Raw genomic sequence first — 16,142 nt, 5'->3', positions numbered from 1 at the left:
CGGGTTTGGTGTGTGTGCGTCAGTAAACGAGGGGAATTAAGACTAAGAGAGCTGAGTGAGGGTTGCTCGTGTAATCTCACTGTATACAAGTTGTACAAGTGACAATAAAGTATTTCAATTTCAATTTGCACGAGATCCTTTCTGAGCTGCCCTAGCCAAACACCTGAATCTAAGATAACAGGGGAGTGGGGGCACATTTATTTGACCTGCACCAGAACCAGGGGCAACCCCCAAACTAGCTAGGAGACAGCTTGCCATAGGTTTTAGCACTTCTGTGGGGTTGTGGGGGTGTGAACGCAGCTGTTGTCAAGCTGGCATCTGTTCAGGGCTGCCCCGAGTCACCTGATGACTTACTATAACAGCTTCCTGGTAAGTTCTGACACCTATTTCTCTTGAACAAAAGCACTGGCTAGGATTGTGCAGAATGGACTTCTGCGGGGTGGGAGAAAGGCTGGTACTGTTATTTTCGAAATGATAAGCCTGTGCCAAGATCTCTGCGTTATATTACCTGTGATTTCCCTTTTAACAGGCAAATTAGATGGGCAGGATGCATTCGTGAGGCCCATATTAGCAGCTGGCATTCCTTGGTCACTGCTGTATATATCCAAAATGCTACTTGAAAGCTGTGGGGGAAATAGAGGGATAGGGAGAGGGAGAGGGAGAGAGAGAGAGAGAGAGAGAGTCAGAAAAGTTAGGGTTGAGTGAATCAGAATAAATTCATGATTTGTAAGGTGAAAGGCATATGCAGACACTTAAGAACAAAATTCCTTTTCAGATGCGTATTCATGTCTTAATCGCAGCGGGAGGTAGAAAATATGCATCTAAAGGCAGACTTTGCCCTTATCTTGTATAAAACAAAATTAAATGTTAAGGGTCAAAGACTGCCATTGTTCCATATTCAGAAACTTGAGTGAGGCTGATGTGCGTTTCATATGCAGAATGATGCCTGGTTATGGCCCCTGATGTCCGATTTTGAATTAATGTCATAGCATATTTTCCAATAACAGGATTACTGCAACTACACTTCGAATATGAGTTAAGTTGAAAGGGAGAATAACCTTGCTGGTCTTACCTGAGACCTGAGCGGATTTGTAACTATCTCCCTGAACTCAAAATTCATTTCTCAGTTTGTTGATACTGTGCGGAGAGGAAGAGGCACTGTGGTACAAAACTCCTTAAAATGGATTTGGGGGCCATGTTGGGGACAACTGCCTTAAAATGGTACTGTGCTAGATGAGAAAAAGCGTTCTGTACCTGCCATATATGCCTAGATGTTAGCACTGTTGTTCATTAATTTCTTATGTGTAACGAGAAATATGCAAAAAAAATAATAATGAATTTGCTTTATAATAATAAATTTTATTTATACCCCGCCCTCCCCAGCCAAGACCGGGTTCAGGGCGGCTAACACCTGATATATAAACAAATTGATTGAAATACAACTTACAAACAAGATTAAAACACAACATTAAAACATTAAAATACAGCCTCATTTCAATGGAAACTCAAATCAAAATTTTTTGGGGGATGAAAAAATCTAGTCTTCACCAAGGCTAACTTTCCAGACTGGTCCTACATGGGCCAGAAAAAAGCCAGGGAAGTCCCCAAACAGGAGTTCCATCACAGGAGGAGAAAGGAAAAAAGAAGAGGGGAAGGGAATCAAATTGATTCCAAGCCGAAGGCCAGGTGGAACAACAGGCCCTGCGGAAAGAAATCAGATCCTGCAGTGCCCTGGTCTCATGAGACAGAGCGTTCCACCAGGCTGGAGCCAGAGTTGAAAAGGCTCTGGCTCTGGTTGAGGCTAATCTGACTTCCTTAGGGCCCGGGACCTCTAGGGTGTTGCTATTTATGGACCTTAAGGTCCTCCGTGGGGCATACCAGGAGGGCGGTCCCGTAGGTACGAGGATCCTAGGCCGTGAAGGGCTTTAAAGGTCAAAACCAGCACCTTAAATCTGACCCTGTACTCCACCGGGAGCCAGTGCAGCTGGAAAAGCACTGGGTGAATATGCTCCCGTGGCAGAGACCCCATGAGGAGCCTCATAAAAATACAAAATGTGAGCACAAAATATGTAACAGAAGCAAGACCAAGAACAAAAACAAGCCAATAACCCTACATAACCAAACATCTAGAACCAGACATTTCCTTGGTTACACATCCAACAGTAACTGAAGATGTGAAGAACTTTCATTGTGCTAATATCTTCTCCTATCAAAACTGGAGCACGGCACCTAATTTCAAAGACATTCTTTGGCCATAACTTTTCTCTATTTTGCGATAATGAGCACATAAACAAGGAGGCAGATCTCACAGACGTGGCCCAAATGGAAAGGAAAAAAGCAGGGGTGTGAGAAGAACATAGCAAGAACAACTTCCTTCAGGAGAGGAAATAGTGGAAATCTATTGAAGTGGTCTTTAAGAACCCAAACGTATTTGAGCAGTGTCATTATTCTAATGCTTCATCCTGGCTCCAGTCAAACAGATGATTTCTCTTTCCTTTCAAGATCTTTTTTAGTATTTCCACTTTATATTCGAAAGTTTATTTTATTTCTATACTGGTGGGCTTCTCCATGACCCGATAAGAGCATCAAGAACAAATGGAACCCAGTTAGACTTGCTGTGGCCTAATGATTGTTGACTTATGATGTGGAAGCCTTCATTTTCACTGGTGGCACTAGTGTTATAGAAAGTACTCTTTGCTGAAATATGAGCGGTCTCATCTGTACTGGCATACCACTGGTTCCCTTGAAGAGGCACTTGCTCCCACATCTTTTCAACCTGACTATCCTGCTTTAATTGTGTTGTTTTAATGCACATTTCAATCATGTACATGTATATTTTAATTCTCGTGTAATTGGTTTTTATGCCAGGAGCTTGTCCTACACTCAGGTAGGACCCTGGCAGAGACACATGCCCGACTAGCATGTTCTCTCCCTCCTGGTCTATCATTCGGGAGCTTCAAAAGCTTTCTTCAGCCCGAACATCACACCGACCGATGCCAACAGACACCAGCACACTTAGGGATCCGCAGAGTCTTCGCAGCTTACATAACAGACCTCAGCAACTCAGCATTTTGGCTAATCAACTTTATTTACATATAAACACACATGGAGCACTGCAACATGGCTCCCTCTCTCTCTAGCATCAGATAGCAGAGAGAAAGAACAAAGGACAATAGTCCCACTTCACGGAACACAGTAACACAAACATCCTTTCTCTGTCACTCCCCACTCTGTGAAGTCAAAACATACATCGTCATGTGACAGACAACAATCCCATGACTGCAATCACGGAGCAGAAATTCTAACAGAAATCTGCTGAGAAGCCTATTTTAGTATTAAGAGGTGTATAAATGTTAATTATTATAATAACCTTGCACGAGATACACAGGAGTCACACAACTGTTGCACGCCACCTGTATGTAACAGTATCACAGTACTGTAACTCTACCCTCTTTTTCTGTCAGTTGCTTGCTCCATATAAACACAAAGATATGGGCAACTGGCAGTTCTTCCCAACTATTCTTACTAATGGGATGTAGAATAAAAGTCTTCAGCTATCGCCGAACTGAAGCAACTACCACTGCTTAAACTGTAACCAGCAAGTGCCAATTGGAAGCCTTGTGTGTCTTTATCCTGTCACTTCCAGAAAATTCTCATATCTTTTTATGTCTTCATAGAGATAGGTTTTAAAGAATGTTCAGAATTCTTATTCAAGAGCAAGCTGTGTTTAATATGTAGGATTTGAAAGCTAAGCACATTTCCAGCTTAAGCACCTTTATTTTATTCCTGAGTAGTAAGACAAAATGTATTCTTCTCATCATAATTTTCATATATATATATATATATATATATATATATATATATTCTAGTTCTGTCGCCTTTCCGATCATCCTTTAACTGAATGGTGACAATTAAATTGACATGCACATCGTAGACTACACTGGCTTGCTATTTGCTTGAAACTGAAGTATCTACAGGATCCTTAATTGAAGATCTTAACAAAATAGATGATTCGTAGTTATTTAGATTGCTTCCTCAATGTCCTCCGAGATGAATAAGCATCACCTACAAGTCTTTATACAAGCGAATCCTACCAGGTTTTGTTGGGGGGTGGGAATAGGAAATTACAGATATTAATAAAATTTTGTGGGTTTTTTGTGAATGAATAAAGAATATACCCAAAACATTTAAGCAGCTCAAATATTTAATCTCCTTTCCACATGCACAGTGAGCATGTAAAAGGAGGAGCAGGGCTGTATGGATCAGCTCTAATGCCCATGTGGTCACAGAACATCTGAAAGAGGACTCTATGTGCACACCTATATGCAGGCGGGCTCCTTTTTGAGACGCCACCACGCAGAGGGGAGCTGGCAGATTCAATTGCATTTACTCTTTGGCTATGTAAGTGCAGAGGAATGAGTAGACATAATGAGCTCTTAGTCAAGCCGCTGTGTGTCAAGTTTCAGTTTAGTTAATCTCTTCCTCTAACCATGGAATCTCCTAGCATAGTAAAAGTGCATCTCTTTTTTTCCCTCGTGGGACTCGAAGGGAGCTTCCAAACCGTCACTATTTTCACATCTGCCAAAGGGACTGGCCAGGTCTTCCAGACCTAGGAATCTCAATTTTCAAAACACATGCCTTCTTATTAGGGATGGAGGAGCAATTTAAAGCAGAATCTATCAAATTTGCACTTCTGAAACAATGTGCAAACTGAAACACAGCTATCCTTTCAAATTTGCATTTATCTGAATTTTGCAATGCAGTTCTCCAACTGTTTTCCAAAAAAAAGGGGGGGGTGAGCATAAAAATAAAAATGGCAATGAAAATGGCACAAAAAGGCAATGTATTAGGTAGATTTGTTTACAAAAATGCAAACAGCATATAAGAATATGCTTGTTGGGAGAAATTCACACTAAAATGATGGTGAGATGTCATGAGGATTTTTGAACTGCAAATTGCTGCAGAATGTGGAGAACTGATGTTAATATTGGAAACATGAGAAACTGAGAGGTCCAAAACTGACAGATCCTACTTCTTATACAACTACTTGGTGGGGAGTCAATTTGCATCAGCACATAACTTGTAGATGTACCATCTTCTGCATTCTTACTTCTCATATTCCAAAGCTGATCTCATCCTCCGGCATATGAAAGGGTTCTGGGGCTGAGCTCTGGTGATCACCATCTCAAACCAAGCCCAGCTGTAGAAAATTCTTTGTGTCAGTTCGAATCAGGCAGTCACTGTGGCAGGCCCACATCCTATTTATTTTAGGCATTTAAAACAAAAAAAGCAAAAAATGCAAAATAAAATAAAATAAGGAAAACCAGCTTCCTGGTTTGCATCAGAAAGGACCAACATCTGTGAAAAAGATGATATGCAAGCAAAGGGGCAGCAACTGAAAAAGATATATGAACTTAGAACACAGAACATGGGATGCATCAGACCACTGGTCCATCTCGTAGTATTGTCGACATTGACTGGTAGTAGTACCAGACAGGAATCTTTTACAGGAAACTACCTGTTGGTAGTTTCACCACCCTTAGAAAGTCAGGTGGGGCGTTGGCACAGGGAGTGCATTCTCTGCAGTAGCCCCTAAGCTGGGAAATTTCCTCCCTACAGAGGTGTGTTTGATATCTCCTGTCGTTTTTGTTGTATGATGAAGATACACCACTTGACCCTGGCCTTTGACACCTGAGATGTATATTTCAGAAGACTTGCCCATCTTCATTGACTGTGATTTTTAAAACCAATTTTAATGTTGTATTTTTAAACGGCTGCAACCGCATGATGCAGGATTGGTAAAAATATCTGCTATTATTAACAACAACAACAATATCTGAGCTCCAGATCTTAGACATAAAAGTGTAGCTACTTTTCTTGATGCGGTATTATTCCTGAACTACTGCTAGAGTTTGAGTTCCGTGTGCCATTCAAAAGGCAGATTAAAATAAGGAAAAAGACAAACAGATCAAGGATTCTTATTATGCAATCAAAATTCCACCTCTCTTACTTTAAGGATCAAAGCTAATATAAACTCAAGAATGTCACCATCTTCTAATTCGCCAAAGGCAGATCAGGGCACAAACTGAGTCAAGCAAACCTCCGTCCAACCAAAACCAGCATGGCAGATAACAAAAATATGCTCCACAACATGATAGTCAAGTACTCTGAACCGCTGAAGGCCAGAATATATTTATACAGCATGCACATGCCAACAAATACATTTAGAGAAACAGTACCTTTCAATTCAATGCATTTTGTGCTCTTCACTGTCTCAGTCACTATAGGCCAATATGCATCTGTCTCTGTCTTCATGCAACCAAATTGTAAATCATTTCACTCAGTGATGAGAACTGCACTAAATGATTAACGCAGCAAATGGTTAACTAGTCCCTGTTAGATGGTTCAACTGCACTGAAGTATAACTGAAGCGCCAATAAGGGAAACAAAATGCATTTACCCAGGGTAGGCTCTGTGAAAAGATTACTACAAAACCTTAATCATCACATAATAGTGTCTTAACATTTCATTTGAATGAAATATGGAGCTTCTCTAAACTTTAATTATGTCGATTAAGCCAAAGTAGCTGGAGATTATGATAAGAATGTTGTTAACAATGATCTTCTTTTTATCCAAAGCTCGAGGTGTTGTGCAAGTTTCTGCATCTATCTGTTTGGTTTACTTATGTATTTATTCTAGCTCATCTAATGGGGGACAATGAGTTTCTGCATCTCCACTAGGATAGTGGTTAACACATCTAGGGATGGTAGATCTTGCCTCAGATATGCCCTGGTTATACCCAGACTCCAGTGTTGGGCTGCCTTTAAAGGTGATTCTGAAGCTTCAGTTGCTGCCTGGATGCTTGTGGGGGCAAGACACTCAGACTGTGTTGCTCCAATATTGTATCAGTTACAATGGTTGCCTATGCACTTCCTAGTTAAGTGCTGGTTTTGACTTTTTAAAACCTGGAAATGCTGCTTGATGGCTTCAGCCAAAACAACCTGCCCAGGCTTTGAGATTAGCCACAGAGGCACAGCTCACAGATGCAGCAGTGGGCATGATTAGGTTGGTTGGAACATGAGACAGGGCCTATTTGGTGGTGACTCGATGCCTAAGGAATTCCCTCTTCTGAAATATACATTTGGCCTCATCCCTATATCCTCTCTGAAAGGATGTGAGCCTGGATAGCTCGCTCAGTAGAGCATGAGACTCTTCATCCCAAGGTTGTGGGTTTGATCCTCATGTTGGGTGAAAGATTCCTGCATTGCAGGGGGTTGGACTAGATGACCCTTGTGGTCCCTCCCAACTCTATGATCCTATGATTCTAAATGGGTCCTAAATACACCCCCCCAAAAAAATCTGCCTTTGGTTAGGAAATTGTTTTTGGTTAAACAAACAAACAATGCAATGTTAAGAGCACTCTTCTCTCCTTCCAGTTAATATGGTTCACTATGGTCAAAATCGAACACAGATCCTCTTAATACAAGAATTCTCAGAGCCCAATGCTCAATCAATTATTTAAGTGAACAGAGAGTATGCTTCTTGATGCTTCTATGCTAACTTGGTTAGGTAACAATTGCCCAAAAGTAGAATGTATTAACAATCTTCAATTTAAACATCAACCCTATTGATTCATTTTAAACATCGCCACCACTGAGCTAATAAAGTTTAGGAGCTGCACTATTTTCATCTGTCAAGTGGATAGCTGAAATTAGAAGCATGTTCTCATTCATTTCCTAAATTAACTAAAATACAATTTGTTCAATGTTTGTTTCATTTTCTTATCATTTGCTTTTTGGGTTTATTCAGTATAAGTAGCCAACACGGATTGGTTTAATCTTTGAAGTTGGCAGATGAACTAGAAAATATGCATTGCTTTTTGTCCTGTTAATGCACACTCGTCTTTTGCCACTGCTGCCGCTACTCACACAATGATATCAAAGCTATCAAAAGATATTTCCTCGTCTAACTCAAAGGGGAAGCAGAGCTGTTTCTACCTGGCCATTTGGTCTAGCATTTCAAAAACTGCTCACAAACAGAAGGGCTGAAAGACCATATGTAATGGTTAGTTTCAAGCATCACAAATGACCTTGAGGATACCTAATTCTGAACTCTTAATTCTCTGTGGCTTAACTGCCCATCTGTGACGTATGTTACCTACACCTGCCTTTGTAAACTGCTGAACTTGATGATGCAGTAAACAGATGAGTGAAACGGATAGTATCTGAAGACCTGAGCCCTATTCAAGTGCTATTCCTCTAGGGATGGGCAGTTTCTCTCAGTTTCCCATTTTTCTAAAATTTGAGGTGGTTGTTTTTTAAGTCATTATGAAAATTCAGCACCATTTTAGTGCAATTTTCATTTTTGTACGCAATTTCATTCATATCTCTGCAAAACAATTTCCCATAATATAAAGCATGTTCGTATCTTATTTCCCCTGATATATGTATTTCTCAGCATGCATTAACCCAAGTAAGCGCATCTTTGTACACACTGCTTGGCTTAATTTTGCACTGTATTGCAAAATCCGGAGAAGTGGAAATTTCAATTTGCCTGCATCAGAATAAAATAAGTAGGTCTGCCTTTAGGTTCAAACTGAATTGAATTTACCCCCCCCCCCCACTATAGTTTCATCCACACAATTATCATCCCGTGAGGAAAAGCACCCCCTTCATCACATCAGTGTCACCACTCCAGAGCCCTCCACACATTGAGGGCTGAATTTCTGAAGTGGGGAACCTCTTCTACTCTTGAAGGCTCCCCATTCATTTTAGGACCCTGGAAGATCAGACTTCTAAACCTTATGGAGAGCCTACCTTGTAGAAAAGGCTATCTGCTGTTGAAGTTTAGACCTCAAAACATAAATGGCTGCAGGATTGGTAACAATGACTTGGTTAGCATGACACAGTAAGCCAAACCATGGGCTCCCCAAGACTGCAGAAATGTCTGGGATCCCAGTCACTTTGCTCCACCCTGGCCCTTTTTAGTACCGTCCTGAGCTAAGCCATATTTGGCTTAATGCATCGTCTGAATCTAGGTTTGTGGTTAAGCTAGTCAGTGAAACATTAAGCCAAACCTTGGTTTAGCTCAGCATGTGCAAAATCAAAAAGGATCAGGAACAAAGTGACTGCAAGCTTTATCCCCAGAGCCTGCACATTCATGTGGGCCTGGCTAAGCCATAGTTTGGTTTACCATGTTGTGCGAACCAGACCAGTGACTTGTTGAAGGGTGTGTAGCCGGGACCCATGCCTCCCACTCTCCTCCTTGCACATGATGGGGGAATCCTGAAGAGGACTCAGGAGGACACTGAACAAACTAGACGGGCTAACACTACTGCCATGTTTTCATGATCTGGAAAAGCTCATAATAGACTAGGTCAGTAGCTGCTTAGTGGCCACCATGTGGTTCATTTCTCCCCATTGGAACCAGACTGGAGTATATAATGATGACATGGCATCTCAGTGCTAAGCTATCAATGACAAGTGTATACATATCTCATTTCCAGCAGAACACAGCTTTCTTGAAAGCAGGAATGGCCTTTTCCTTATAGGATGGCAACAGCTTCCCATCAGCCATTTCTTCAAAGTCTCTCTTCAAGCAGCTGCACTTTGTGTCAGATTTTTGGCAGTTTCCAAAGCAGGAGATCAAGAACCCCTTCCCATCAAACAATATGAGGAAACCTACCATTGCCCCTTTCCTTATGGAATGAATTTCCTCCCCCAAGAGAAAATAAGTAGAGGTATTCCACTACAATGGTGGAATGGGGGCATTTAGGAAGAGTCTTCTTCCCAATTTCATTAATGGAAGCAACTATTTAAAGGTGATGGTTCGGCACTCAAATTGGTACCCATCTCTTTGGGGGTAGCAAAAGAAATACCCACCCGACATATGGCATAACATGCCATTTCAGATCGCAGTACACACTGAACGTGTGGCACATGTTGTGAGAAACGTCTTCTTCTCTTTTAAAAGATTAACAAATCCCCTTTCCTCTCTCTTTTTTCGCCTTTCTTTTAAAGTACAGTGTGAATTGGTTAGGCCCATCACATTTCTATTTATAAGTGACTGGCAGCTCTAGAATAAAATCTGAGCACTTGAGGAAGGAATGCTTCCCTTTACAGCTTTCACCTACCTTTCAAAGGCTGAACGCTCAACAGGAAGGAAGGGAACAGCCTTCCTTTCGTTCCTACTAAATTACCATGGAATACACTTCAACGGCATATATTCACCAGCCTCTTCAGATGGCATTTATAGAGGAGATAAGGAAATGGGCCGATCCAAGGACAAATGTGTAACACACAGTCTTCAGTGGCGTCTGCAAGGGCCGGGAACAATATGCACCACTCACACACATAATTAACAAAACTCTCTTCACCGACAGTAGACCATATGAAGCCCCTCACACCGGTAAATACCACAGAGCAGGGCATCTTGTCGCTTGGCGGACATAGATCTGGGTTTTATGAAATCTGAGAGTAGGTCTAGTTTTGGAACACAAAAATAGTTGCAGAATGTTATAGACCCTGTGCACGCCTAAATGTACACACAGGTGGTTGGTTAGTACCTGGACCCATACTAACGTTTTCAATGCTGGTTTATGGTATAGACATTAGCCATATACATACATTCCCTCCATGTGTAGGGATAATTCACAGAGGGTGGTGTAGTGGTTTGTCCAGACCCAGCAAAATGGCCCCAGGGTATCAGCGGTTGTTTGAATGCTGGCACTGCAAGCAGGGCTCCTGATCACATGGAGTGCCTACAATGAAGTATACTTCCTGATATTTAGGAGCTCCCTTTGCAGACTTTCCCTGGACAATATAGTGGCACATGATATTGAGGGTGGCGCCAGGAGGCACAGCTCCATGCCATATGCCCCACATTATTATTATCATTTAAATTTATTAGTTGTTTTTTGCCACCGCAACTCAAGGCAACTTACAATACTTTAAGCAAACACGTACATACATTAAAACTAGCAATACCTCAAGGACCGCCTCTTCCCATATGAACCTACCCGGACCCTGAGATCATCTTCTGAGGCCCTCCTTTGTGTGCCCCCTCAAGAGGTCCAGAGGGTGGCAACGTGAGAAGGGGTCTGCAATGGCTCCCTGTCTGTGGAATGCTCTCCCCAGGGAAGTTCGCCTGGCGCCTTCATTATACACCTTTAGGCGCCAGGCAAAAACGTTCCTTTTTAACCAGGCCTTTGGTTGATTAAATTAACATTCTATGTCCTTTTAAAATGTAGGTTTATTTGTGGGGGGGGGGGCTATTGGGTTGTTGTTTTTATTTTGATTATGTATTTTGCGGTTTTATATCTTGATTTTATTCTGTGAAATGCCCTGAGACCCCCGGGTATAGGGCAGTATATAAATTCAATCAATTTGTTGGGTCTCTGGACCGTAATAAAGATTGTTGTTGTAAATTCAACCAACCAATCAATCAATCAATCAAAACAGAAGCATCCCAACAACATAAAAAAGCCATAGACTAAGGTGAAAATGTTGCTCTGCAGTGCTGGCAGATGACGAAACAACCAGCACATCATCGTAAAGTGCATGGCGCACTGGGTCTCTATGACCTGCTCCATTCTGTCCTGTCTCTGCGCAGTTGGGTCTGCTAAATGCCCAGAACATTGTGAAGCTTGCTTTGGAAATTGGCATGACTTTAAATGCCGTCTCCAATACAGTATCTTATATTAATTTTAACAATGTTCGTAGCAATTCATGAGAGGGGCGTTAGGACTGCCACAAATGAAGTTCCTTAGCAGTGATCGGTCCAGTATGTATGCAGCCCTCCTTGCAAGAGTCTCCTGAGCTGTGGGGGAGGAACATCTGATTCTATTCCATAGTCAGTCCTCTCTGCTCCTCTGTCCGAATTTCACAAGCTCATTTTGGCAGGGTTTGCCAGCCAAGCCTTACCCCCTTTGTTGTTTAGGCAGAGTTTCTAAGCTGAAGGGAAACGTATCGTATTTATTTTGATCTGCACAGTAGGAAGGAATATTGATGGCTACCCGTTTTCACAGTAGTAAGTTGCTTGCTTGTCGCGGCCATTTCTCTTTGTGCAAATCTTGTGAGCGGAACCTGGAAATGCAATGCTGAGCCTCAAATATCAAGGTGACCTTTGAGTCTTCCTTGGACTTTTAAGTACATCTAGTGTAAAATGTGCCTAGCAAAGACTTTTGCCGTGCTGTTGTCTTGTGCAGCCTTTTCCAGTTACCCAAGATAAGGCGCTGTTAATATTTAGTCTGGTCCTTTCCCAGCAAAGATGTACTCAGCTTTGAAGATCGTGGTAATCACTGACGAGAAACTGCTCATACAAATAGCATTAACTAGGGTGCAATTAGAAACCTGAGCCTGGGAGATCAAAACTGCAGGATCTCTATGCATGTGGGGACAGCCGGGGGGGGGGGAGGAAATTGTGATATCAGTTTTATTGTTTATGAATTTTAATAATTTGCATGCAATTGACGGCATGAATTTTATAGTTTGATCAGCTGGTTTCTTGAGCACATTTCATATGTTTTTGTGAATCAGCTTGGGAAAGTGGAGATGGTGGGGTTGGGGTTGAAAGGCAGCCTATAAATTTTAATAATAACATAATAAATAAAATGGTTAACTTAAAGTTATACAGAGGGATCTGTTCCATTCTTTTTGATGCTCGGCGACAACATTTTTTGAATGTTTGAAACTATTACTTAAGTAGAGAAACACAGCCTATTTTGTCTGGCCTTACAACAATTTTCCATGTTTGAGGCAAATGTTAAATCAGTTGCTGAATATCAGGTTTGTTAGGCATTTATTACTTCTGGTATGTTCCTAAAAAGCATCTGAGCTTACTGAGTGTTAAAACATTTGATTATAAATTGTCAAGGAAATCAAGATATATAATCAGTGCATTGTAAGAAGGGAAACTTGAGTTCCTATCAGCAGAGATAGCCTATAACACAGATATTTTGGAAGTTACACCTTTGTAACAAGATAGCATTCTATTGCTCATTCCACCATCCTGAAATTTGTCAGTGGAAAGGATAATTTTCTCAGATAGTTTTATGCAAGAGAGGAAGGCAGGGAACAAATATCACCTTTGTGCAACAATGAATTACAATTCTCAGTTGTATTCTTCATTAACTTTTTTTGAAAGGGAAGTGTCAATTACTTACAGTGCTTTGCAAGAGAAGCGGTGTTTCCGAGCAACCTATCCCTTCATCCTTAAAACTAGATTCCATGTTGATTATGTCATCGATAACGTCCTCCATCTAGTAAAAGAAGTTGTCAATGAATGCAAAAGGATGGTGAACAGAGGAACTTATTCTACAAATATTCACTTTTTTTAAAAAAAAAGAAGAAACACTAATCCTTTCATAAAAGAATTCTCTTTGTGATCAGAATCGCTTTCAGAAGAGGCATACAAATGAAATGATGGTGATAGCCAATACTGTTTGGCTGAATAGCATCATAACAGCATCTCATTTATAAATTGACCTATGATTAAGCTAGGATCACCTGTTTGTGACTAATTCAGTGGGGGAACGACAGCAAATAAGGAACAAAATAGTGCAGAAGATGAGCATGCAGGGGAAAGGATAACCGTGAATAAAAGTATCCTCACATTCAAAGCATTTTGGAAATATTTATGTCCTTCCAAAATTAATACTTTGGGACCAATTTGGGACCCCCCCCCCAAAAAAAAACCAGAGCCCTACAACTGAAGCAAACTCATACTGGGGGAAGGTAAATTTTCAATGGCAATGCAAGTCTCATAAATGAGGAAGGCAACATATACATAGGACTTTAAATTCACAGTCTGAAAAGATTCCAAGATTGAGAAAGGGGTGGTTTCTAGTAGCAGCCAAAATGTATCTATGCATGCAGAATATGAGCTCTATTTGATATTTATATGCATATATCATGCAAAGACTCTGCAGTCCTTATTTGCTGGAACATGAGGCTGCTATAAAATCCTATAGTTTGTAATTAACAATGGTAGGTTTGAATCTAGACTTAGGTCTTAGTTTGTCATGAAAGTGGGTCTGCTCTAAGCATGACTAAGTCTGGCTCCAACTTGTGCAAATTTGGGAGGTTTTTATTTACTCCCGAGACTTGATGCTGAATTAATCACCCCTTAACACATCAGAGAGAAAACATCTCTTTAAGCAATGCTTACGTGATTATAAAAGGACCGTTGACAATGGTGCAAATCCACAGTGATGACAGGGAATTTCATGCACAAACCTCCAGATCTCACTCAACAAATGTAGTTTAACTCAGGCATATTTAGGTGTAGCAATGCTGAACAAATGGGAGACCTAACTTGTAAACTCCATCTAATTTGGCAAACCAACATTCAAGAGGCCTTAGACTATTTCACAGCTCTATGACATACCGCATTTTCTTGTTCTCCTCCAAGACTTAATAACTTGGTCACTGGACTCCCAGGAGTGCTGATGTTGGTCGGAGGCATATGCCCACTCCTTAATATGGGCATAGCTGCTGAAGAATGGATTGAATGGGAATGAGATGACAGGCTTTGGCTAGACAACTTCGCATCCAAAGTTAGGTACTGCTTCACTTGATGCCTCTGAGTTTGCTGAACGTGATACCTAGATGGATTGTCCAAGTGGGTCTGGACCTATGGAAGAAAAGAAAACGATGAAGTACCATTTCTCTTAGATTAGGCTCAAGGACCTTTAATAATACAGTTGTAGGTCTGTATTGTAGGTCAAGGAAACTGGCTGACACTGTGACCTACAAGCTATACAAGATCTATGTCCACTAAGTTATACAGAAGCATGGTAGTTTAAGTGGACAATGCTAGTTCCATAAACAAACAGAGAACCCCAGCCTTCAAGAAATCCATTCAATCTTCTCTGCTCCCGAAATTAATTATACAGTTAAATCTCCAGCCACAGAAACAATCATCTCAGGAAAGAATGCAACTTCAAGAACGCAGAGTAACCTCAGCATACCTTTGAACATTGTTTTTACACCAAGTTTGAGCTGAAACCCATGCATAATGTGTACAAAGATCACTGCATAATTTACCAATAGAGACTTCCATTAGATACAAACTACATCATTGCTCTTCATTAGAAAAATGAGAAACAGCACCCAAACTAGCACTTATTTTCAATAGCTCACCTGATAGTAAGAGCAATCTGTCAGATGAGGCATTTTTTAAGTTCGGCACTATCAAATAATCCAAAAACAGTGCAGTAGATTATCCCTGACCAACCTCAAGCAATGTAGTATTCTCGATGCTCCTCTTAAGGACTGATAAAGCTTTCAAGCAGCCAGAGAGACCTTATAAATTAAGTGGCCATGCCCAAATCAGCTAATTGTGTCAGAGCAGGCCATCCTTTGATTGTGCTGATTGACAGCCACTACTTCAAACAACTCCCATCTCAGATCCTTGCCACATTCCTACAATTTACCCACTACAGGGATACTGAGTACACAAATATGTACTGTCACATTCACCCTCTGGCTTTCTTGCAATATTATAGTATGACTAATGACAAATTCCTTCTAATAGGTTTTCTTCAAATGACCCTTAAGACTTAAAAAATGGTGTTACAGCTCTCGTTTTGTTTTCTTTCCACTTAAACTGTCGCAGTTCAAAACATGTGTGCTTATATTCCACACATTTTGTAAAAGGCAAAAGATTTATACGATCTGAAAATAATCATATAAGAGTATACATTTTTATACACATCATAATGTTTTGGAATTAATTGTAGCGTACAATTCTACTTCCATTCTAAATTAGCCAAAAGTTATTTCAACCAAATTATTTTTCAAGGAAATTTGATTCAAAGGACCAGTCTCAGGCACCCATTGCTGTCACCACAGTACATTATTTATGTAGCTTGTCCATCTTGCTATTCTCACTTTCAGTCATTACCAAACATTATAATTTATAAACAAGGTTAACTTAATCTCGTCTGAAATGCCTTTGGTGAGTCCATTATCCCCTAATTTTTATTCCATGAATCCTCCACAGCAAAAATAAAAGTGTTTCCACTTATGGCATAGAAAACAAGTTTGCAAGCCTTATCTAAGATTACACTGGTTCTCAATCCAACCAAAATTGACACTGGTCTCAACCCAACCAGTCCAATACATGTATACCCATAAGTAAGC

At 40.7% G+C, this 16,142-nt stretch overlaps 1 protein-coding gene across 3 annotated transcripts in view; it reads right to left on the bottom strand.

Moving 5' to 3' along the window:
* Positions 1 to 16,142, bottom strand: part of TFEC (transcription factor EC) — a 123,577-nt gene that overhangs the window by 16,690 nt on the left and 90,745 nt on the right. Inside the window, exons 1-4 of one of the 3 annotated variants that reach the window (XM_083399990.1) lie at positions 15,141 to 15,420; positions 14,386 to 14,631; positions 13,163 to 13,258; positions 509 to 623 (exon numbers count right to left, since the gene is read on the bottom strand). In XM_083399990.1, coding sequence (XP_083256116.1) covers positions 509 to 623; positions 13,163 to 13,258; positions 14,386 to 14,631; positions 15,141 to 15,173 — 490 coding nt within the window. In that variant the 5' untranslated portion in view covers positions 15,174 to 15,420. Of the gene's footprint in view, positions 1 to 508; positions 624 to 13,162; positions 13,259 to 14,385; positions 14,632 to 15,140; positions 15,421 to 16,142 lie in introns of those variants that run through there. The other 2 variants (XM_083399989.1, XM_083399991.1) reach the window with 2 other exon arrangements.

The sequence above is a fragment of the Podarcis tiliguerta genome (genome assembly GCF_965153285.1).
Source record: "Podarcis tiliguerta genome assembly, chromosome: 10".
In the NCBI taxonomy this organism is placed as follows: domain Eukaryota; kingdom Metazoa; phylum Chordata; class Lepidosauria; order Squamata; family Lacertidae; genus Podarcis; species Podarcis tiliguerta.
The sequence above is the reverse complement of the archived record's forward strand: the minus strand, read 5'-3'. Positions and strand labels throughout refer to the sequence as shown.